The sequence below is a fragment of the Rutilus rutilus genome (assembly GCF_951802725.1).
Source record: "Rutilus rutilus genome assembly, chromosome: 8".
Lineage (NCBI taxonomy): Eukaryota > Metazoa > Chordata > Actinopteri > Cypriniformes > Leuciscidae > Rutilus > Rutilus rutilus.
In genome coordinates, this window is record NC_140222.1 from 3,573,098 (window position 1) to 3,599,919 (window position 26,822).

At 36.1% G+C, this 26,822-nt stretch overlaps 1 protein-coding gene across 1 annotated transcript in view; it reads right to left on the bottom strand.

Annotated features, from left to right (window-relative positions):
* The window catches only part of LOC311295715 (uncharacterized protein), a 59,119-nt gene that overhangs the window by 26,531 nt on the left and 5,766 nt on the right, over positions 1–26,822 (bottom strand). Inside the window, exons 3-4 of the mRNA XM_084417202.1 lie at positions 8,080–8,748; positions 4,390–5,064 (exon numbers count right to left, since the gene is read on the bottom strand). Coding sequence (XP_084273328.1) covers positions 4,390–5,064; positions 8,080–8,748 — 1,344 coding nt within the window. The remainder of the gene's footprint in view (positions 1–4,389; positions 5,065–8,079; positions 8,749–26,822) is intronic.

A 26,822-nucleotide genomic window follows, 5' to 3' on the forward strand; every position in this document is an offset into this window, starting at 1 on the left:
TATCTCCAGGCTTAGACCTTCATTGACACAAGCCAGCACTGAAACCCTAATTCATGCCCATATCACGTCACGTCTGGATTATTGCAACTCCCTTCTCATCGGTCTCCCTTCCAAGCTGATAAATAGACTTCAACTTATTCAGAACTCTGCCGCTCGAATCCTCACTGGTATCAGACCATCAGAACACATTACACCTATCCTTATCTCTTTACACTGGCTCCCTGTGCACTTCCGTATTGATTTTAAGACCCTTCTCATCACTTACAAAGCACTTCATAATCTTGCACCCAGCTACATTTATGACCTCCTATCAGGATATGTTCCTACACGTTCCCTCCGCTCTTCCTCGACTGGCCTCCTTGTCACCCCCAAATTCCGCCTCTCTACCATGGGGGCAAGGGCCTTCAGTTGCGCTGCTCCAAGACTTTGGAATGCCCTCCCCTCCCACATTCGACAGGCAGACACAGTTACTTCATTTAAAAAATTGCTAAAGACCTATCTCTTTAAGAAAGCTTTTAATCTTTAAAACTTTTCATTTCTACATCGCCATAGTAACTTTCCTGACACTCTTAATAGTGCTTTCTTCTGGCGTTCTTAGCACTTTTCTGATTTGTCTTATTTGTATCATGTATTAGCCTACAATGAATTTTAATATATTTTAATTTCTTTAGTCTTTTATGTCCTCCGAAACATGTAAGATGTCCTTGGGTATTTAGAAAGGCGTCGGCCAAATAAAATGTATAAATAAATAAATAAATAAAATTGTTTTCTAAACCTGTAAAATAGCATGAGGGAACGTTTGCGCCGGAACACGCCTCCTCTTTGCGCTGAACCGCCCCGGGGAGCGCAAGTGTATTTCTTAGTTAACCGACGTGCTTCTGTGGAAGGAAAAGTCCGCTTTGCGCGGGTGCAAAATAGGAATGATACATGCGTCCGTGTACAAAGTCAATTGCGCTGGGTGCAAGATAGGGCCCATAATGTTGCTCACATATTATGGTAGCTCTATTTGTGCTAAATAGTGTAATTACACCTTTGCCATTAATATGTTTATAAGCAACTGAAAAAAGCACAAATGTCAGGGCATGTCAGAACATCTCAAGGACCCCAAAAACACCTCAGACCCCAGAGGGTTAACTTTTGGAAATCAGATTATCTTTTACCCTGCTATTTACAGGAACAGATATTTTGACATGGTGTGCCCAAACTTTTGCATGCTACTGTAAGTACTTGCACATTAACACAATTTCTGTTGCTTTGATTCAGTAGTCCAGCACACTTTAAATCAGTGGTATTAGTGGTATAGTAAGCCATTTACTGTATCAAAATGTATCAAAGTGATGGAAAACAAAAAGTACAGCTTAACCCTCTGAGGTCGGCAAACGCACCCGCGCGTTTTGCTGGATTTTTTTCACATAGCAGCAACATAAACTTAAAAAAATCATTTACGGTCATATTAATAAAATAAATACATGATTATAAACTATAGAGGGTCTTCTTTTTTTTGTGTACACTCACATTAACATCAAAACCTTGTTTTTATTTTTAAATAAATAAAATAAACAGGGTGCGCTTTCAGCTCACTCTGTCTCCGCAAAAATCTTTCTGAAACAAGTCTGGAAAATGAACTGAAAATCAGCTAATACTTATCACACAACCATGAAACATGCGTCTAAAGAAAGCTTTAAATTTCTACTTTTAAATAAAACAATTCACATTCGAAACAAATATTCTCCTGCAATGTAATCTGTATGAAACTAAAGAGAAGTACAGTTTCTCCCGTCTCATCTAATTATCTGTAATGAGTTCACACCCACTCGCAGAGCGCGCTATTCATAAGCTAATGAGCTGAGGTGATCTATGCAAAATAAGGTAAACGCCCCCTGAAATGCCTTAAAACCAGCAAGTTTCATTCATTCACTTTTCTGCACCGTTGGAACGATTGACTGGTGAGGGTGAGGAAGCCCTTCAGCTAGTCCTGGATAGTGAAGAGTTCACATTTTCCTCAGAAGAAGAGCGGGACTCTGACGACGAACGTTTGTATTTTGAAGAGCGACTTGATCCAGCCATGGATAATATTTCGGATGAGTAAGTCTTTTTAAATTTACTTTCATTAGTTGACAAGCTATTTTATATAAACGTAGGCTACATATTTTACTGGTTGGACCATTTCCATACTTGTCATTCAGAGTAATTTATATTTAAATGGTCTAGGCTATGCTGTATAAAGTAGGAGAGAGAGGCTTCATGCAGTCTGTTTTCTTTCGTTTTTAATAGTTTTGTTTAAAATAACACATTTCGAGCTTTCTATATATTTCTCTGGTATTTTAGGCAAAGCTTATGAGTTTGGGTTCATTTATGAGGCGAGCTCCAGTTCACATGCCGACACGGAGCTCTATTGCGTGCTATTATTAAATTCTTATGTATTAAATACAGGCAATTGGTTGATGAAACAACGATTAAATATAAGATACAATTAATACAAAACGAAATTCACTTTAAAGAAAGGCTTTATACAAAATAAAAAATTAATGAAATGGTCAAAATCTTGTCTGCCCACTCCATTTGTCTCGCGATTGCGCATGATCTTACTCATGCTTTTCACTTTTCATATAATCAACATAAATTTAAAAAAAAAAAAACATTTTATTTAAACCTAAATATGAACTAAATTGTTTTATTTAATGACTAGGCTACAACACGTAGCCCAATTAGCCTACAGTACAGAGAAATTAGTTGACAAGCTATATTTATATAAACGTAGGCTACAGATTTTACTGGTTGGACCATTTCCATACTCGCCATTCAGAGTAATATATATTTAAATGGTCTAGGCTATGCTGTATAAAGTAGGAGAGAGGCTTCATGCATAAATAAACTTATTTGCACAAACGCGTTTCGGCGCGTGCCTTCAGAAGACTTTATACAGCATAGCCTAGACATGCTGTATAATATGTACAACGATATGTTTAGATCATAGGCCTGTATGAAAGTTAGAACCAAGACATGTAACTATATTCTATCTGCCTTTATTTTATTTTATTTTGCTCATTTTGCATTATTTTGCTTAGAGCCCGCATCAACGGGGCATAAGCATTTACTGTGAGATACTTGCAAATTTAGAACATTTCGTTCCTCCACATAGAGGAATTACAATAATATTACCTTGTTCAGGCTGCCTCACTTGATGGCCCATTAGCCATTGGGGGAGTGTCTATGTCACACCCCTGGTCTGAATCTCATTAATATTGATGGACCATTACCCCTCCCATGCATAAACCTCTTCAGACAAAAAAACTTTTTTACAAAGTTTAAATCAATGTATTGTTTTATGAGAGCGATTAGGCAGGATGATTTTCACATAATTTTGAAGCCAGAACTCGAAGCGACAACATTCATTAGTCAAAAGTCTTGTGGACACATATTTAGTATGTGTTTTGTGTTCTTATTTCAGCAACTTTCATTTTTATTTTTTCAAATAACCACGCATAAACATTATTCTCTTAAAAATACAAAGATTTACAAGCATGTTGATCAGATATTATGGTAGCCCTGTTTGTGCTATATAGAGTGAATTTACACCTTTGTCATTAACATGTTTATAAATAACTGAAAAAAGCACAAATGTCAGAGCATGTCAGAACATCTCCAGGGCCCAGAAAACCCCTCAGACCCCAGAGGGTTAAGTAATACAGAGCTTTTCAGGTGCTCAAAGTGGGATGTTTGGGATACCTGACATGTATCCCACTGACCTTACATTTTACTTTCTGAAGAGAGGACTGAAGGTAAAAAGACAAATGCAGGAGCTGAAACTGACAGCAGAGCATCACAAGGGAAGTTACTGAAGGCTGGAACACGACTTTTACAAGCTGAACAGATTTTAAAACACTAGGCATCACACACTTGCTGACTTTGTAAATGGTTACATAGGAAAAACTGCACTGAAAAAAAATTATTTGTTGAATTTAATAAAAAAAATTATCGTAAGTGGTTGCACACAAATGATTTTAGCTACATTTAAACAAATGCATTAAGTTTAACTTAATCAATTTTAGTTCAACTTAATGCATTTGTTTAAATATAGCTAAAATCAATTGTGTGCAACCACTTACGATAAAAAAATAAATAATTTAACAAATAAAAAAATTTTCAGTGTGGGCATCATACACTAAACAACTGAGGATAATACACTACACGATTTTCTATGAAATCTGTCAGCTCAAATCTGCAGACTGGCTCTGAGTTTCGGCAACTGGCATCAACTAGTCCAGAAAGTCGTGTAGTTTATCCCATCCTTCAGAGTCTGGTGATGTGTAGGATTATAGACTTTACCCAGTCAATAGTTGCAAAAGATTCAACAATTTATTCAGAAATATAAATGAATTCACTCACCCAGTGTCTTGATCTTCTCCTGTAACTCTTTGATTTCATTATCTCTCACACTCAGTTTCTCCTCTAGTTCATCTCTGACTCTTTTCTCTGGAGCTCTGCTATACATCTGAAGTGAATAGGGTTCAGTCTTCATGTTCTCTATACAATCCAGAATTTTTGAGATCTGTCCGGAGTTTCTATCATCCTTTAACCCCATCACATAGTACCAACTCCCATAGAGACTCACGATGCCCTGAGATTCTGCAGATGTTACAAAATCTGTCACACTTTGGTCAACAGTGAGTTCAGTAGTGAAAAGCATCATGAAGTGCTCATTAGAGTAAAATATTCTTTTAATCTTCTCCATTTCTGCTTTGTCTTCATTAGTCAGTGAACCGACAGGAGTAACGAGGATGAAAAGATGAACTCCAGGATCACAGAGAGACACACTGTTGAGAGTCTCCCGCATCACTTCCTCCTCTGAGAGCCGAGTAAGAACTGGAAGCTCTATTACAGCGATCTGCCGTCCATTAATCGTTCCCTCTTTCTTCACACACACTTCGCTCTTTTCTTTCTGATGGAAAAAATTCTTTTGTTTATTTATTGTCCCTCTAAATATTTTAGACACTGAGTTCTTGAGTGTTGTATTATATCCACACAGGACAAAGTTCAGTGTTGCTTTTCCAGAAGTAGTCACTGAAACAATATTTAGACACAGATGAATCAGTTTAGCTTTGGTACAAAATCTAAACTTCATTAAACAACAAAAAAATGTTATATTGTATAATATCCTTAGATTTTAATACATTGTTTTATCCACTGAAGGCTTCCTTGCAATAGTTTACTGACTTATTTTTTGTGTGAATCTACTCTCTATGTATGGATCTATGACATGTACACTCACACCACAGCCTTTAAAGCAATAGTTCACCCAAAACATCTCCTGTCTAATGTCTTGACCTCGCACTCTTGTCATCTCATTTGTTCATTTGCCCTCACAGTCATTACCCTCCCTATTTATTCTCTGTCCTGTGACAGATTGTTGTCTAATGTTCCCAGTTTCTCGATCCTTGCCATGCCTGTATGATAGAGCTGAGGCACATTTAGTTCATGATCAGGGTTGCTACACACTTTTTAAAGTCAAATTTAAGGCTTTTAAGACCTGAATAAATCAAAATGAATACCTTGTATTAGGGGTGCGCAGTACTGACAAAAATATATCTCGATATTTTCAAAGTGTTGTTGATAATAATTAGATAATATTTTACTGATTGTGTTTTTGTGATTGGTGCCATGGCTGGTTTAGGCCTGTTGTTGACAGCTGACTCACGAATATATGCATATTTTTCATATTCTATGCAGTGGTCAGTTCACAGCAGTGACGGAAATTAAAAATTTTATTAATATTTTATCTAAACATATTTAGAAGAATGCATCACCTTTACATTCTAACATTCAAATTAATTTCTATTAGAATAATAATACAGTACTCTGTTACATGTTACCATTCAAATTAAATCATTAAATTAAAATCCATCTTTGCAGTGCAGAGGTGACACAGAAGCACCATCAGAACTCCATTTACAATTGCATAAATAAAGCTATGAGATAATTTTTTATTCAATATTTAAATATGAAATTATTTCTAATTTTAACGTTTTAATTAAAGGGTACTTTAAATATGAAACTAAAACCACCAGTAGGTGGCGACAAGTCACTGTCTTAATAAGCGAGTTGAGGGAGTCATTCATTCAACCGATTTGTTCAAATGGCTTATTCATTCAGGAAAAGCAAAGCTGCGTCCCAATTCGCCTAATTTTACTACGCCCTAAAATAATGGACTCTTTGTGACGGAAAAGTATAATTTTGAGTGTGTAGCAAAAGAGTAGGCAAGCTTTGGGACACACTACTTTGTCATCTTAACGGACAGATCTGTTGCGTGCGTCCTGTCACTGTAAACTGCCCTGTCAATCATCTTGTTAAAATCCTCCATTCAATCTAATTTAATTTCCTACCGTTTCGGAGAGAAATGTAGTTGCACGTTGATCTGCCAGTCGTGTGTCTTTCATGCGAAGATTCTCCTCATTTGTTTGCAATTTAAAGGTGCTCTAAGTGATGTTGGGTGACGTCACTTCTTGATGACGTTTAAAGTATTGTCAAACAAGACGGAGGCAAGCTAGACCCTCCCTCCTCCTCATCCGCGCACTAACCCCCCCAGACCCCACCCCAAATCCTACTTGTTGGTTATTGGCTGGAACAGTTTGTTATGTTTCGTGGTGCGGGTGAGCCCAGTTTGTTTTTGTTTCCGTTTGTGGAGCCTGTGGTGTCTACAGACTCCGCGTTTTTTTTTTACAGTTGTTAAAAGACCAGGTGTAAATGACCTCCAAAATGCATTCAAGACGAATTTAAATCAGATCGCTCAAACCACTTCAGGAGTTCATTCCAGAGGTCATTCCAGAGGTCATTCCAGATGAAGCTGGGCAAGTGTAAATGCATCTGGCTGTTGAAACCACATATGTTCATTTTACTCCTCCCAACAATGCTAAAGAATAAATGTGTGAGAGTGTGTTACAAGGTGCTTAAAGTACTTGAATTTGACTTTTTGAAATTTAAGTCCTGGAAAACCCTTGCCATAAAAAAAATAACAGCCATATTTTTGAAGAGGTACTTGAAATGTGCTTGAATTATTAAAAATAGGGATGCATCAATACCGAGCTCATGTACTCGTACTCGTAAAAATGCTCCGATACCAACAACCGATAGGCCTACCAGGCAGTGTGTGTATATTTCAATATCCTTTCAATGGTTAAGAGGATTTCCCATGCCTGACAGCGTTGGTCAATGGATTGATCTTTATGAAGTGAAACATCAAATATACCATATGTAATTTGAGTAAAAAAAAAAAAACCTAATAATAAAGATATTGTTTGATAAGTGCTGATTGAAGTCCTTGAAATCCCAAAAAGTAGTGCTTGAAAATTCCTTGAAAGTCCTGGAATTTAATTTTACAGAATCCGTACAAACCCTGTATATATCATGTTATAGTCAGATATGACGGCGCTACTGGAGCTGAGCATCTCCTCCGCAAACTGACTCAAATCAAAGTGAAAGTAAGTTGCAAACACTGAACACAATCATAATCATTAAAATTAAAGAAACTAAATGATGTTGGTGCTGTCTTTGATTTTGAAATTAGCTGGTGATCAATAAGATGCAGCTTATATTTGTTGCTTTCAGTGACGTGAACTCCATTAAATCTGCATATAGCGCGGGAATGGAAGATCAGATTTATATCCGTTTTCTTGAGAACACATTTATGTGAGCAGGTGTAAATGGAATCGTTTTGATAAATCAGACAGCTATCCGATCTGAGAAAACACATTTATGTGGCCAGGTGTAAACAGCCCCAATGAGAGCAGAATGATCATCTTTTGGGTGAACGGTCTAACAACACTGACAGCCTTGTTTAAACTGTGTCTGAAGACTGTATTTAGCAACACACTTTGTCTTTCTGTCAGTGTCTGATACAAACTTTTCAGAAGCTTTTCAACCAAAACAAAACAGATTACTAAAATAATAAATAACTGTTACAGTAGAGGCAGAAAATGACGGAGAAAAATGAGAAGTACTACTGTATGACTGTAACTATATTATAGAGGACAAAAATGTAGTTTCTTAGAGGTATTATCCAGAAAAAGGACTTTGACAAACCTCCTCCATCACCTCCTGTTTTTGTGCTCTGACTGAATTGTCCATCCCCTTTGTGATCAGAATTGTCTGGATCATCCACTGAATCACCTCCAGCCTCATACATGTTACAGACGAGAAACTCTTCATGTTCTTCCTGGAGTATCTTCTCTATCCTTCTGATCATCTCAGAGCACCATTCTGGGTTTCTTGCATCAAACTGAAGATGTCTTCCTCCACACTCCTTTATTAAATTATGAATAGGGTTAACCCATATCTTAGAAGTCCATTTAGATGTGCGTGGCTCTTCATCAGTAGTCAGCACTATAGTGTGTTTAATGGCCTTCACACTGAAGAGGTTCAGCACATATTTCACTCTTCTCAGGTCCTCCTCACTGAAGTCATTGAACTGCAGGACGAGTAAGATCACATGAGGTCCTGGAGCAGACAGAGACACACACTCTCTCACTCTCTGTGTGATCTGATACTGGTAGAGCTGTGGCTGGAGCAGGGGAGGAGTGTTGATGACTATGATGTGTCTCTTCTCCACCGTTCCACTGATTATCACACTGTGCTGCTGTGAATAAGATGAAGGAGCGTCACTGTGAAACGCTTCTGTTCCCAGTATAATGTTTCCCACTCGGCTGTTTTCTGACACATTCTTTCCCAGCAGAACAATCCTCAGATCACTCACTGAAAAAGAGCACACACACACACACACACAGACACAGACGTGGGGTTTTCATGTTTTAGGGGGACTTTCCATAGACATTGATTTTTTTAATTAATTTTTTACTGTACAAACTGTATATTCTGTCACCTTACACTAACCCTACCCCTAAACCTGCCCATCACACACACACACACACACACACACACACACACACACACCCGACCCCTAAACCTGCCCATCTCACACACACACACACACACACACACACACACACACACACACACACTAACCCGACCCTTAAACCTGCCCATCTCACACACACACACACACACACACACACACACACACACACACACACACATTAACCCAACCCCTAAACCTGCCCACACACACACACTAACCCTATCCCTAAACCTGCCCATCACAGAAAACTTTCTGCAATTTCACATTTTCAAAAAAACATCACTTTTTTGATTTATAAGCTGTTTTCCTCATGGGGACCAAAAAATGTCCCCACACGAACAAGGATTTCGGATATTGCCATCCTTGTGGGGACATTTTATAATGTAGGGTTTACCAGGCCACACACACACACACTAACCCGACACCTAAACCTGCCCATCTCACACACATTTAACTATTTATTTAAGTCCACTTAAAAGAAATGATTTACAGGGACATAAATACTATAGATACAGTCAAATGCATGTACATAATCATGGACCAGTGGCATACAGCAGATCTTTACAATATTTAGCATCGCTCAGTTGTTGTTATGGATACATATAGCACTGTCTCCGCCAGATATGACGGCTGCCTATGATAGCAGACAGGGCACAGTACTTTGCTAGCCGTTTAGCCCTCTTTTTGGGCATAGTTGTTGAAGCCCTCTTACAACCAGCCTGTGTGTGTGTCCTAAGCTGCCAAATATGAACACAAGTAGTCGGCTCTGATAACCTAACTCTGAGATGATGTTTAGGAGTGGTTGATATTTAATAATCTTAGTCATAAAGGCTTCTTCCATACTAGAGTCAAAGGTACATGCAACCTCCACAACAAACACCTCACTGATCTTCTCATTAACCACAACAACCGGATCCACAAAGGCACATCTTACTTGTTGCATGCGCAAATAATGATGCACTAATGCAAAAGAAAATATTTGTATTCACAAATCAGTTTCTATTTGTACAAATTGCTGCACATTCATTTAATTCTGAAATTTGCACACGCAAGTTGAAAGGCATTTGGTTGTGGATAGTAAAAAAGTTCATGGATAATTGTGCATGCATGTGTTAATCATTTTGAGACTAAATTCATCCCATACAAGACCAGCCGAACGCTGTGAGTGTGTGTTAGAAATCAGGAATGGTGAGAGAACATTGTGTTTGGTACGTTTTTCTCTTCAAGCCAAACTTGGGTCTCCAGCTGATAAAGTTTAAATCCCGTCTGGCTAGAGCTCTTCCCATTATGTTTAGCATTAGATCAGTAGACGGAGAGTAGACGGTCTTTTGTGTCTGTTTGAACACATTCGACCATGAGCATTTACACTACTAAAGCAATCCTGTCAAATGTGTTTTCAGCTACCTCTGGAAGTGGACAAGCTCAAAATGTTTTAGACCCGTTTACACCAGAGTATTTAGAGCCGTCCAGTTATTATTAGAATTTATTAGGAAGGATTAACCCCTTGAGATGTATCATCTCGTTTTCAAGGGGGTCCTTACAATGAAACACAATTACAACATAAAGAACATAACAAGATTACAATTAACAATACATCAACAAACAGACAAACAACAAAACACCAACAATTTTTTTTAAATAAATAAATAAAATAAGCTACAGTACACATAACACCAATGACAGTTTCAATGATAGCATGTACAATCTACTTTCAAATAAGATAATAAAGATTGTTTAAACAACCGAAATGAAGTAATGGATCTAAGATCTACAGGCAAATTATTCCAGTCTAATAGAGCTTTAAACATGAATGCTCTCTTACCAATTGTTTTTTTTAACACGAGGAACGAGAAAGTAAGTCTGGACAGAATGCCTAACTTGGTGGTTTGAAGAAAAGAGTACAAAGTATTGTTGTAGATAACTAGGATAATCAAAGTAAATACATTTAAATATAAATTGGAGCCAGTGAGTCTGCCTTCTCACATTCACAGATGGCCACTGAAGTGCATCATGCATTGTACAGTGGTAAGTGGAAAAAGAACATCCTAAAACAAATCTGCAAATTCTATTATATGCTGAATTAAGTGAGACAAGATCAGATTTTAATGCCATCTGATAAACCACATCACAGTAATCAAAAAACGGAAATATAAATTGAGCCACTAGTTTCTTACGAACACTATAAGAGAAGCAATTTCGAGATCGATGCAAGATACTCATTCCAACACTGACTTTTCGTAAAACATGATTAATGTGTGGTTTAAAGGAAAGTTTAGAGTCAAGCCATACACCAAGATATTTAAAGGTCCCGTTCTATGTGATCCCATGTTTCAAACTTTAGTTAGTGTGTAATGTTGTTGTTAGAGTATAAATAATATCTGTAAAATTATAAAATCTTGGCTCCTGGCTGATCGATTGCTCCTGTCTGCCTCGCTGCCTGCTGCCTGCTGTGAGTGTGTTTGCTTCGGTGCTGTAAGCTCCGTCTTAGCCTCGTATTTCTTTGTTTTGAACCATCATTTACTACAATTTGTAGTTGTTTATACTAAATACAGCTTACCCAACATCTCAGATTGACATCGCTAGCTTCCGTTACTACTAACACAACACGCTAATTCGCTACTGCTAGCCTGTTAACGCGCCACCCGTGCGCTCAGCTGTTTTATTTATTTATTTTTCTCTCGCGCGCTCGCGCCTTTGAGTTAATAAAAGCTCAGGTAAGTAATACTCAGTCAACAAACACGGTGAGTAATGTCTTGTCCTGTTATTGTCACCTGCACTTCATGTCACATGTTTAGCATAGACTTCTCTGTTGGCAATATAGGATTTATATGTGATAAATGTAAGGAGACAGTTAGGCTGACAGAGAAGATTTCAGAATTAGAGACACGCATCCAAACTTTAATTGAGGATAGTAAGAGTGCTAGAGCTTTAGATACTATTTTGGATGCGCCTAGCATAGTAAACTCTTTACATGATTCGGTTCCAGCTGAAGTAGTGCCTGTGCAGCCGGGCAAATGGGTGACAGTGAGGGATCGCTCTAGTCGCGGATCAAAAAACCACTCTTCCGTTCCGATTACCACAACAAATCGATTTGCCCCGCTCAGTGAAACACCCACTGAGAATTCTGTTGATTGTGCCCTAGTAATTGGTGATTCGATCACACGGAACGTGAAAATAGAGACACCAGCGAACATAGTCACATGTTTGCCGGGAGCCAGAGCGCCTGACATCAAAGCAAATTTAAAAGTGCTGGCTAATGCTAATCGTAAATTCTCTAAGATCATTATTCATGTCGGCACTAATGATGTTCGACTCCGCCAGTCGGAGATCACCAAAATTAATATTAAAGAGGTGTGTGAACTTGCAAGTACGATGTCAGGCACTGTAATTTGCTCTGGCCCCCTTCCTGTTCGCAGGAGTGATGAGATAGTTAGTAGATTGTGTTCACTGAATCGCTGGCTGTCTGAGTGGTGTCCGTGTAATAATATAGAATTCATAGACAATTGGAAAAGTTTTTGGGGCAAACCTGACCTGTTGAAAAGAGATGGTATTCATCCCTCCTGGGATGGTGCTGCTCTTCTCTCTAGTAATATGGCTCATAGTCTTAGAGCTCAAACATGACAAATTGGGCACCAGGTCAGGAAGCAGACAGACTGGCTAAACCAACCGTCTGCTAGCGGCCTCGCGTCACCCAGGTCAGATAAATCCCATCACATAGAGCCTCTTTCACCTAGCTATCATCATATAGAGACTGTGTCTGTTCCCCGATTTTGGAAATCCAAAAAATGTTTAAACCTATCTAAGGTTAAAAATTTAATTGATGTTCAACAAATAAAAAACAGCTATAATACAGATGAGCAAATGCTAAAGCTTGGGTTGCTGAATATTCGATCGCTTACTTCAAAAGCACTCATTGTTAATGATATGATTTCAGATAATAACCTAGATGTGCTGTGTTTGACAGAAACCTGGCTAAAACCAAACGATTACATTACTTTAAATGACCCCGCAAGATTACTGTTATAAACATGAGCCTCGTCTTAAACGCAAAGGGGGAGGTGTTGCTGTAATTTATAGTAATATTTTCAAAACCACTAAGAAATCAAGTTTCGAATATAATTCTTTGAAGTGTTAGTGCTTAATGTAAAAATATATAGTATAAATGATAAATCACGTTTGAGATTTGTGCTGGCTACTGTATACAGGCCACCAGGGCACCATACAGACTTTATCAAAGAATTTGCGGAATTTCTATCAGAGTTAGTATTGGCTGCAGATAAAGTACTAATTGTTGGTGATTTTAATATACACATCGATAATGAAAAAGATGCATTGGGTTTGGCATTTAAAGACATTGTAAACTCAATTGGAGTTAGACAACACGTGTCAGGACCTACTCATCGTCGTAATCATACTCTAGATCTAATATTATCACATGGAATAGATGTTGACGCCTTTGAAATTCTGCAGCAGAGCGATGACATCTCAGATCATTATCTAGTCTCGTGTAAATTACATTTAGCCAAGGCTGCAAAGCCGACTCCGTGTTACAAATATGTTAGACCTATCACTTCTGCTACTAAAGATTGCTTTATTAATAATCTTCCTGATCAGTTTCATCATTTTAGCATCCCGGATAGCTTAGAAAAACTTGATATTGCAACAGAAACTTTTAACTCTCTCTTTTCCAGCACTTTAGACACAGTTGCTCCTTTGCGCTTAAAGAAGATTAAAGAAAATAATCCAACGCCGTGGTACAACGAGCACACTCGGGCCCTTAAGAGAGCAGCCAGAAAAATGGAGCGCAACTGGAAGAAAACAAAACTAGAGGTATTTCGCATTTCATGGAAGGAGAGCTCGATTGCTTACAGAGAGGCTTTAAAAGCTGCTAGATCTGCTTATTTTTCAAACCTATTAGAAGAAAATAAACATAATCCTAGGTATTTATTTGAAACAGTGGCTAAACTAACGAAAAAGAAAGCTTCAAACACAGAAGGTTCCAAGCAACACAGCAGTAATGACTTTATGAACTTCTTCACTTATAAGATTGATAATATCAGGGATAAAATTATAACTATGCAACCGTCTACTACAGTATCACATCAGGCAGTGCATTGTAGTCTCCCTGAGGAAAAATTTGATTCATTCATTGCTATAGGAGAGGAAGAATTTACTAAACTCGTTAAATCATCTAAATCTACAACATGTATGTTAGACCCTATACCGACTAAGCTACTGAAAGAGATGCTTCCAGAGGTCACAGATCCTCTTCTTAATATCATTAATTCCTCTTTGTCTCTAGGATACGTACCAAAAAACTTTAAGCTGGCTATGATTAAACCGCTTGTTAAAAAAATGCAACTTGATCCTTCAGAATTATTCAATTACAGGCCGATCTCGAATCTACCTTTTCTGTCAAAGATACTAGAAAAGGAAGTATCTTCACAACTATGTTCCTTTTTAGAAAGAAATGATATCTGCGAGGATTTTCAGTCTGGATTTAGACCGTACCATAGTACTGAGACTGCTCTCGTTAGAGTAACAAATGATTTGCTCTTATCATCCGATCGTGGTTGTGTCTCTCTATTAGTGTTACTCGATCTTAGTGCTGCATTTGACACCATTGACCACAACATTCTTTTAAATAGACTAGAAAACTATGTTGGCATTAGTGGAATTGCATTAGCATGGTTTAAATCATACTTATCTGACCGTTATCAGTTTGTAGCAGTAAATGAAGAGATGTCTTATCAATCACAAGTTCAGTATGGCGTACCACAAGGCTCAGTACTAGGACCGCTGCTGTTCACTCTGTACATGCTACCATTAGGAGATATCATTGGGAAACATGGAATTAGCTTTCACTGTTATGCCGACGATACTCAGCTCTATATTTCTTCAAAACTTACCAATTCACTAAATTAACAGAATGCATAGCTGATATAAAAAGTTGGATGACTCGTAATTTCCTACTTCTAAATTCTGAAAAAACAGAGATTCTAATTATTGGACAAAAAACTTCCTCACGTAATAACCTAGAATACTGTCTAACACTTGATGGCTGCTCTGTCAAGTCTTCGTCGTCGGTTAGGAACCTGGGTGTGCTCTTTGATACTAATCTTTCATTTGAAAGTCACGTGTCTAGTATCTGTAAAACCGCATTTTTCCATCTTAAAAATATATCTAAATTACGTCATATGCTCTCATTGACAAATGCGGAACAATTAGTTCATGCGTTCATGACCTCAACGCTAGATTACAGTTTTTTTCAGTCGCTAACAAGCGTTTGTCCAGCCAGTTGTCACATTTTCAAAACTCTAAACACAATTAGCACAGCATCGGTCTTTTGTGGCCATACCATTCACACATTTCTTGTCGTTTTCACACAATATGCAGTCAGTGAACACATTTCCATAATGCTTACATTTTCTTAACAGACAAGCTATACCTCCCAACAAAATGATGGATTGTTTTTGTAGTATTTACAAATGTTAACACACAACATCCCACAATAGCAAAAACAATATTCCAAACCTTAGATACAGTATGGACTGCATTTATTTACATGTATTTACCATTTACATGAAACTTTTACCATTTTTGTAAATTTCATGATTTTAGCTAAATGTGATTTTGATTGCTAGCAAAATGTGTTGCTTTTGAACAATGTCATGAAGAAACAAGCTTTTCGGGTCCATATGCATCTTCCTGGAGTAATGATGCTGAAAATTCAGCTTTTCATCACAGGAATAAATGACATTTTACACAATTTATTACATGACATACATATTTTTAAACAGAAATCAGTTATTTCAAATTGTACTAATATTTTACAATATGAAAGTTTATAAAAACCTCTGCTTCTGCAATGATATCAGTTCAAAAACAATATATCAGTGAGAGAGTCAAGAAGCTACAACGACAATATGTCCAGGTATAGTGTAGTATATTCAATTCAATGTCCAGTTCTATAAGCTTTGCACTTTGCAAGTAGGTAACCTACACAGTACAGTATAGTATACAGTAATGACATGATTTACATAAACTTTGTTTTGAGAGTTATGGAATTGGAGGCCAACCAGGCCCCTCATGAATTCATATACATAGATGAGGCAGGATTCAAATGTAACGACCTGGACGAAATGTAATATGGAGGTGGAAGGTTTATGACCATCAGCCACATGAGCAGATGTCCCTCCTTGAAGCCATGGATGCTGGCTCCAAGGGTGGATCCGACATACCAAGCAGTTTTATCCCAGGTGCATCGCCTTGGATGATATCAGATGTGATCTTGATGAAAACATGTGGCCTAACCCTGAAGATCGCAGAGATTAGATACAGTAATTTTATGTTTTTTTGCAACCCCCCATCCCCCCCCCCCCCCCCCCCCTTTTTTTGCTGTTGTTTTTTTGTTCACAATGCTCTTGTGTGTTTAATGGATATTTTGTTCACTGTAAGCAATACTGTAAAACTTTTTCTGTTCTATCAAACTGTGTTTCTACTGTACCTCCTGTAGTAAACAGTAAAGGAATAAAAACTGATTTGCTTTTTACTGGAATGCTTATGAATGTGAAAGTACTGTACATGTGGACATACAGATCCCAACCAAGAAATTTAGTGTAAAACGGTGAATTGCACGTTTTGCATGCAAATACCTGTAAAACTGAAACATAAAAGTCTATGCAGTTTTAGTAATGTCAACAATAGCCAGTATTTTGAAACCTGGTGTACTTTGATTGAGTGCATGAATCTTGTGAAGTGAAAACAAGTGTTATTCTTTGACAGAATTATTTCATTTTGAGTCAGATTTCCAGTGTTTTGGTAAAGTTAGTGTGTGCGCAGAGAAACATGTGTTCTGTTTTGAAATGAAGAGTTAGTATATATTTAACAAACTGTGTTTTTGAGAAGACAATTAACCATTTGGCCAATTGTGTTTTGTAGGTGTGAGTCTGTGTTAAGAGTTTAGAAAAAGTATCTGAAGTATGGGTAAGCGCTTGTTAGCGATTGAAAAAAACTGTATTGTAATGCTCTACTGGGTGGTTGCCCTGCACGCTTAATAAACAAACTACAGCTAGTTCAAAACGCAGCAGCTCGAGTTCTTACCAGAACCAGGAAGTATGAGCATATTAGCCCGGTTCTGTCAAAACTGCACTGGCTCCCTATTAAACATCGCATCAATTTTAAAATATTGCTGATTACTTACAAAGCACTAAATGGTTTAGCCCCGCAGTACTTGAGCGAGCTCTTAACGCATTATACTCCTTCACGTCTATTGCGATCTCAAAATTCCGGCCAGTTGATAATACCTAGAATATCAAAATCAACTGCTGGCGGTAGATCCTTCTCCTATTTAGCACCAAAACTTTGGAACAGCCTTCCTACCATTGTCTGGGAAGCAGACACACTCTGTCAGTTCAAAGCTAGATTAAAGACACATCTCTTTGACATAGCGTTCACATAATACATTATAGACTTCTATAATTCAATATTAGGCTGCATAGATTAGGTCAGCTGGAACCGGGAACACTTCCCATAAATCCTGATGTACTTGTTACATCATGAGAAGAATGGCATCTACGCTAAATTTAGTGTCTTTTTTTTATCCCAAGGTTTTCCCGCAGCCTGCCGGATCCAGGCCGTTTCCAGATCTGATGATGGACCTTCGCCTGGACCCGGTGTCAACGCAGTGCTGAAGTGCCAACTAGTCTCTCCCTATAGAGGATCCCTTTCCCACTCTACAGATAACGCGTCGTCGGGAAAACTCAATTTGCGTATCTACCCCGAATTGATAAAATAAAATAAAATTCTGAATCAAAACTATAAGGAAACACCAGTAATTTGTTTAGGCTTGGTTTGTAGGGAATTCCAAACCTGCACACATATATTCAAACGCACATAACTATAGAACCCGTTCTTAATGCGCATCTGAACGCCATCAGCGTTTCTCACAGGTTCGCGTTTAAAGTCTGTGTAGAGAGAATGGTGTCGTCTTGGCGGCACTAATTTAAAAACAAATGATCGTTGCGACGGAAGCGAATCAATCAAAACTAACTTTAGCTGGAAAATAACTTTATTAAAGAACCGCTATAAAGCCAAAACAATCTTACGTTAAATTATACATTTATCTCTGTAAAGCTGCTTTGAGACAATCTACATTGTTAAAAGCGCTATATAAATGAAAATGACTTGACTTGACTTGACTTGACTTGACTATAAAGCTCAAAGTTCAATGCCAAGCGAGATATTTTATTTAACAGAAGTTGACTACATAAAACGGCTGGATTGGACTACACCCCTCTACTACCTTCTTTAATGACATCACCAGAACCGTGTTTAGACTAAACTCCGCCCACAGGAACACAGGCGTATTGATGGCGAAATGTCAACAGACGTGGTTGATGTTTATCTATAATCGGATACCGCAAAAGTTTAATTCGAAGTTGTTAGTTTGCTCTGTCCATTTCACCACGGACTGTTTTTCTAACCTGGAATAATATCAAGCAGACTTCTCTCAGCGTTTCATACTGACGAAGGGGACTATTTCAACTATATTCCAGCAAGCGGTAAGTAGTGATTTAATATGGAAGTAGCGATCACTCTTCACATCGTTCGTTTCTCTTAGTAGGATGAAAATAATCTTACTTAAACTGTGATTAATATACAGAAAGCGATCAAAGAACAATCCCTTTCCAATCGTCCAAGCTGTCAATCACACAGCGCGAGTTTATCTGGACACTTGCCAAAACTCGTTATGAAATCAATGACGCTGTTACACTGCACAACGAAGCTCTTACTGTATTTATATGCCTCATGTTTGCATTGGTGAAATCATTAGTGAGTGCAGAAACTGCGTTGCAATGATAAGATCTTTCACGCGATCAACAGGCTGTCATCTGCTCAATGCTCATCACTGCAACCTTTTATGTGATGGTAATAGATCTAAATACTTAAAAAACTTCTCATGATTCGTTAATCCAGATAGCTGTAATAGTAAAAACGTATAATAGCTGTAATAGTAAAAGTTTTCCAGATAGTTCCACATGTAATGCCAGATATTTCATATGCAAGCATGTCAGCCAATCACAGCAGAGGGCGTTTACACTGAAGTCTCACAGCAGACACGCCCCTTCAAACAGAGCGTTCAAACCAGGGAATGAAATCAGGCTAGGATATATGCCTTTTATTTCTAAATTATAACAATTTTTTATCTAAAAAACATACTAACATTATAAGGGCACCCCTGGAAACATTATAAAATAATAAAAATAATCCATGGAATGGGACCTTTAATAGTGTCAACTCTATGCAGAGGAGTACCGTCTTTACATGATATAACACAAGAACAGGTTTTGGTTAATTTAATTAAGTTTATGTCTAGAACCAAAAATCATAGTATATGATTTGGTTTTATTAAGCACTAATTTATTACCCAAAAGCCAGTCTTGTAACCTATTAAAATCCGATTGAAGAGATAATTGAATTTGTATGGGGTCAGAATTAAATATATATATGACAGTGTCATCCGCATAAAGTTGAACCTGGCAGTTTTTAAGAAGTAATGGTAAATTATTTACATAAATAGAAAAAAGAAGTGGTCCCAGAACTGAGCCTTGAGGCACACCTCTTTGCTGAATCAGAAAATCAGATTTATTCCCATTTAGGACAACACATTTACCCCTTTTCCACCAAGGCAGAGCTGGTGCTGGTTCGGAGCCAGAGCCTAGTTTCAAATCGGTTCTTTGTTTTTCCACCGCCAAAGCACCAGCTCCGAACCAGTAAAACTGGTTCTTAAATAGCACCAAATCATTGCAGGGTCTAGAACGGAGCCAAGAAAGAACCGCTTGCGTCAGGGGCTGGGGGCGGGGTTACCGTGGCCAACAAGACGAATAGAAACTTGTGACCGCCATTTTTAAATAGCAGCTAGTCGAGCTAATAGCAGCTCGATTATAATATCCGTCTATGTAAGTTACGGCGAGCTGCACGAACGCGTTGGATTCCGATGTATTTTTGCAAACCCATGAGCGTCCAAAGTATTGCAACGTCCGTTATTGTTGATGGCTTGTTCGAGATGCATCGGAGCGGCGAGGACCGATCGGAGCTGCGGGAGTGTTTGGAGAGCATACGACTCCTTGTGCTTTTAGATCGCTATCGCAGTGCTTTTATGTCATGCGGGGATCGATCTGCGAGAAGCCGATGCATCTCGAACAAGCCTGGCGTGTTTGTGTTTGGCGCTACCGCACTAGCGGTTGCTGGGCAACATGAGACGTATACAGTGACGTAAGATCTGGCTCTGTTGTGGCTCTCTAGCCGGTGGAAAGGCAAACCGGTTCTTAGTAAGCTCGTCAGTCGAACCAACTCTGAACCAGCTCTGGCTCTGGCTCTGAACCAGCACCCGGTTCTTGTTGGTGGAAAAGGGGTAATTGTTTCCTGTTATGCAGATATGAATTAAACCACAAAATTGTATTTTTTGAACAACCAATAGCATGAAGTTTATCTAAAAGCAAATAACGATCAACCAAATCAAAAGCTTTAGTCAAATCAAGAAAAATAGCACCTGTGAGCTTGCCATTATCTGAAACTGAAAAAACATAATTTGTAAACTTAAAGGTCCCATTGCATGGATTATTAAGTTGGCTTGGGAAAGCCAACTTACTGAAATCCTATTTAAACTTATTATTATTATTCTTCTGAGACTAAATTTACAATTCTAACTCCTCCTAGAGGTTTAACTCTACAAACTCCAAACTCAGGTCAGACGTTCAGACTGTTCTGACTCGGTATGCTATATCTTTTCAGACTGATTTGACTTTCAGTTTTCTTAAAAATTAATATTAAAAACCATAAAAATCCCATAGACTTACATTGCAGACTGTTCAAATTGAGCCAAGACTACGGTGGCCCATTAGTGTAAAAGCCAAAAACTCAAATCTAAATTCTCTGAAGCCCTAGACTTAATTAAACTACAATTCCAAGACCTAATAAACTTATCTATCTATCTATCTATCTATCTATCTATCTATCTATCTATCTATCTATCTATCTATCTATCTATCTAACTTATCTATCTTTCTTTCTAACTTATCTATCTTTCTTTCTCTTTCTAACTAATCTATCTATCTATCTTTCTAACTAATTTATCTATCTATCTTTCTAACTAACTTATCTATCTGTCTTTTTCTTTTTAACTTATCTATCTATCTCTCTAACTTACCTATCTATCTTTCTTTCTTTCTTTTTAACTAATCTATCTTTCTAACTAACTTATCTTTCTTTCTTTCTTACTAATCTATCTATCTTTCTAACTAACTAACTTATCTATCTTTCTTTCTTACTAATCTATCTATCTTTCTAACTAACTAACTTATCTATCTTTCTTTCTTACTAATCTATCTATCTTTCTAACTAACTAACTTATCTATCTTTCTTTCTTACTAATCTATCTATCTTTCTAACTAACTTATCTATCTTTCTTTCTTACTAATCTATCTATCTTTCTAACTAACTAACTTATCTATCTTTCTTTTTTTAACCTTACTTATCTATCTTTCTTTCTAACTAATCTATCTATCTTTCTAACTAAGTTATCTATCTTTCTTTCTTTTTAACTAATCTATCTATCTTACCTTTCTTTCTTTTTAACTAATCTATCTTTCTAACTTATCTATCTTTCTTTATTTCTTTTTAACTAATCCATCTTTCTAACTAATCTATCTTTCTTTCTTACTAATCTATATATCTGTCTTTCTAACTAACTTATCTTTCTTTCTTTCTTACTAATCTATCTATCTTTTTAACTAACTTATCTATCTTTTTTTCTGACTAATTTATCTATCTTTCTAACTAACTTATCTTTCTTTCTTACTAATCTATCTATCTTTCTAACTAACTTATCTTTCTTTCTTTCTAATCTATCTATCTTTCTAACTAACTTATCTTTCTTTCTTTCTGACTAATCTATCTATCTTTCTAACTAACTTATCTATCTATCTTTCTTTCTTACTAATCTATCTTTCTAACTAACTTATCTTTTTTTCTTACTAATCTATCTATCTTTCTAACTAACTAACTTATCTATCTTTCTTTATGACTAATCTATCTATCTTTCTAACTAACTTATCTTTCGTTCTTACTAATCTATCTATCTATCTTTCTAACTAACTTATCTTTCTTTCTTTTTTACTAATCTATCTATCTTTCTAACTAACTTATCCTTCTTTCTTTCTGACTAATCTATCTATCTTTCTAACTAACTTATCTATCTATCTTTCTTTCTTACTAATCTATCTTTCTAACTAACTTATCTTTCTTTTTTCTTACTAATCTATCTTTCTAACTAACTAACTTATCTATCTTTCTTTCTTTCTTTCTGACTAATCTATCTATCTTTCTAACTAACTTATCTTTCTTTCTTTCTTACTAATCTATCTATCTTTCTAACTTATCTATCTTTCTTTCTGACTAATCTATCTTTCTAACTAACTTATCTTTCTTTCTTACGAATCTATCTATCTTTCTTTCTGACTAATCTATCTATCTTTCTAACTAACTTATCTTTATTTCTTACTAATCTATCTATCTATCTATCTTTCTAACTTATCTTTCTTTCTTACTAATCTATCTATCTTTCTTTCTGACTAATCTATCCATCTTTCTAACTAACTTATCTTTCTTTCTTACTAATCTATCTATCTTTCTAACTAACTTATCTTTCTTTCTTTCTTCCTAATCTATCTATCTATCTTTCTAACTAACTTATCTTTCTTTCTTTCTAACCTATCTATCTTTCTAACTGACTTATCTTTTTTTCTTACTAATCTATCTATCTTTCTAACTAACTAACTTATCTATCTTTCTTTATGACTAATCTATCTATCTTTCTAACTAACTTACCTTTCGTTCTTACTAATCTATCTATCTATCTTTCTAACTAACTTATCTTTCTTTCTTTCTTACTAATCTATCTATATTTCTAACTAACTTATCCTTCTTTCTTTCTGACTAATCTATCTATCTTTCTAACTAACTTATCTATCTTTCTTTCTGACTAATCTATCTTTCTAACTAACTTATCTTTGTTTCTTACTAATCTATCTATCTATCTATCTATCTATCTATCTATCTATCTTTCTAACTAACTTATCTTTGTTTCTTACTAACCTATCTATCTATCTTTCTAACTAACTTATCTTTCTTTCTTTCTTACTAATCTATCTATCTTTCTAACTAACTTATCTTTCTTTCTTTGACTAATCTATCTATCTTTCTAACTAACTAACTTATCTATCTTTCTTTCTCTCTAACTAATCTATCTATCTTTCTAACTAACTTATCTTTCTTTCTTTCTTACTAATCTATCTATATTTCTAACTAACTTATCTATCTTTCTTTCTTTCTTACTAATCTATCTTTCTTTCTTTTGAACTAATCTATCTTTCTTTCTTTCCAACTAATCCATCTTTCTTTCTAACTAATCCATCTTTATTTATTTCTAACTAATCCATCTTTCATTTTTTCTAACTAACCAATCTTTCCTTCTAACTAATCTTTCTTTCATTCTAACTAATCTATCTTTCTTTCTTTCTAATCTTTCTTTCTTTTTTCTTTCTCTCTTACTAATCTATCTTTCTAACTAATGTCTTTCTTTCATTCTAACTAATCAGACATTTCTTTCTTTCTTTCCAACTAATCCATCTTTCTTTCTAACTAATCTATCTTTCTTTTTAACTAATCCATCTTTCTTTCTTTCTTTCTTTCTTTCTTTCTTTCTTTCTTTCTTTCTTTCTTTCTAAGTAATACATCTTTCTTTCTAACCAATCTATCTTTTTTCATTCTAACTACTCTATCTTTCTTTCTAACCTTTCTTTCTTTTTTCTTTCTCTCTTACTAATCTATCTTTCTTTCTAACTAATGTCTTTCTTTCATTCTAACTAATCAGTCTTTCTTTCTTTCTTTCTAACTAATCCATATTTCTTTCTTTCTAACTAATCCATCTTTCATTCTTTCTAACTAACCAATCCATCTTTCTATCTTTCTTTCTTTCTTTCTTTCTTTCTTTCTTTCTAACTAATCTATCTTTCTTTTTAACTAATCCATCTTTCTTTCTTTCTTTCTTTCTTTCTAACTAATACATCTTTCTTTCTAACTAATCTGTCTTTCTTTCATTCTAACTAATCTGTCTTTCTTTCTAACCTTTCTTTTTTTCTTTCTCTCTTACTAATCTATCTTTCTTTCGAACTAATGTCTTTCTTTCATTCTAACTAATCAGTCTTTCTTTCTTTTTACCTAATCCATCTATCTTTCTTTCTAATTAACCAATCCATCTTTCTTTCTTTCTAACTAATCTTTCTTTCTTTCTTTTTCTTTATTTCTAACTAATCTGTCTAACTAATCTTTCTAACTAATCATTCTTTCTTTCTAACTAATCTTTCTTTCTAACTAATCTATCTTTCTCTCTTTCCAACTAACCTTTCTTTTTCTTTCTAACTAATCTGTTTTTCTTTTTCTTTCTAACTAATCTTTCTTTCTTACTAATCTTTTTTCTTTTTCTTTCTAACTAATCTTTCTTTCTTTCTTTCTTTCTTTCTTTCTTTCTTTCTTTCTTTCTTTCTTTCTTTCTTTCTTTCTTTCGAACTATCTATCTATCAAACTTTAACCTACTTTAAACATCAACCTACTTTAAACTACTTCAAACTCTCTGGTCCGGCTTTCTCAAGCCAACTTAAAGTTTGTCTCAACAAACTTTTTTTTCTAGTTTTATTATTTTATAATGTTTCCTGGGGTGCCCTTATAGTGTTAGTATGTTTTTTAAATCAAAAGTTACTATAATTTAGAAATAAAAGGCATTTTTCCTAGCCTGATTTCATCCTATGATTTGAACACTCTGTTTGAAGGGGCGTGTCTGCTGAGAGACTTCAGAGTAAACGCCCTCTGCTGTGATTGGCTGACATGCTTGCATATGAAATATCTGGCATTACATGTGGAACTATCTGGAAAACTTTTACTATTACTGCTATTATACGTTTTTACTATTACAGCTATCGGGATTAACGAATCATGAGACGTTTTTTAAGTATTTAGATCTATTCCCATCACATAAAAGGTTGCAGTGATGAGCACTGAGCAGATGACAGTCTGTTGATCGCGTGAAAGATCTTATCATTGCAACGCAGTTTCTGCACTCACTAATGATTTCACCAATGCAAACATGAGGCATATAAATACAGTAAGAGCTTCGTTGTGCAGTGTAACAGCGTCATTGATTTCATAACGAGTTTTGGCAAGTGTCCAGATCACTACAAATCACTACTTACCGCTTGCTGGAATATAGTTGAAATAGTCCCCTTCGTCAGTATGAAACGCTGAGAGAAGTCTGCTTGATATTAATCCAGGTTAGAAAAACAGTCCGTGGTGAAATGGACAGAGCAAACTAACAACTTCGAATTAAACTTTTGGGGTATCCGATTATAGATAAACATCAACCACGTCTGTTGACATTTCGCCATCAATACGCCTGTGTTCCTGTGGGCGGAGGTTAGTCGAAAAACTGTTCTAGTGACGTCATTAAAGAAGGAAGTAGAGGCATGTAGTCCAAACTGGCCGTTCGATGTAGTCAACTTCTGTTAAATAAAATATCTCGCTTGGCATTGAACTTTGAGCTTTATAATTTTACAGATATTATTTATACTCTAACAACAACATTACACACTAACTAAAGTTTGAAAGATGGGATCACGAAGAACGGGAGCTTTAAGTAATGCAGTAGTTGTGGAATGATTAGACCTAAAACCAGATTGAGATGATGATAGAATATTATTAATACATAAATTGTTGTGATCAGCTCTTCCAAAATGCATGTTAATACCAGCTATAAACACGGCCTCTGATCAATCTGATGCTATACAGTAATTAGCCGCGTTTCCATTACCCTTCAAATTGCGCAAATTGAAATTGCGAAATTGAAAATACGGCCAATGGAAACATGTCAATTTCGCGAAAACTCCCATTTATGCAATTCGAAAAAGAAATATTTCGCAAAACTGCAATGGAAACAGTTTTTGCGCATTTACAGGTCACCTGACATAATGACACCGTATGGACAGAATACGAGACAGAGTTCTTTGTTAAATTCATAAAAGACAAAAAAATTACAGGAATAATTGATTCTAAACCTCAAATAAATGCCACAATCAAGACCCTGAAGCAGATATGAGGGAGAAACACCCAGAAACTCCTCATATGAGCAGCTCACAGTATACGAGTATTTCCTTGCCATTAATGATTGGATAACACATACATCTCCTTTAATTAATAATAATGGTCAGTGCTGTGGCTGGGATATATATAAACCTACCAAAGTCTGTTGCCATGATTTTTGGAATGATTTATTGCGAGAGGAAAAAATGACGTTTTAGTCGCATAACATCGGTTAATGGAAACGCTGTCATTTCACAATCATTTTTTATCGACATTTAGAAAAAATGGCAAAAGTTTTGCGCAAATCTATAATGGAAGCACAGCTATTGACTGTTTCGTCTCCGTTGTACTCTATCTCTCTGTTCACAAATTGCTAATCTATCACACACACACACACACACACACACACACAAACACACTAACCCGACCCCTAAACCTACCCAACACACACACACACACACACACACACACACACACACACACACACTTTGAACATAGTGGTGGTTATAATCTAAGATAAATCACTTATGTAAAAAGAATTCATTACATTTGGTTATCCGTTTTGGAAATTGCTATATCTATAAAGATAACTATATTAGCGTCCGATATTGTTCTGTTTATTCTAAGCATGTGTTCAAAGCTAAACTCGACAGCAGGATGGATTCTGATTGGCTGTCAATGTTTTTATTGTTCATCAGCTGGATAAAATTATTCGGTA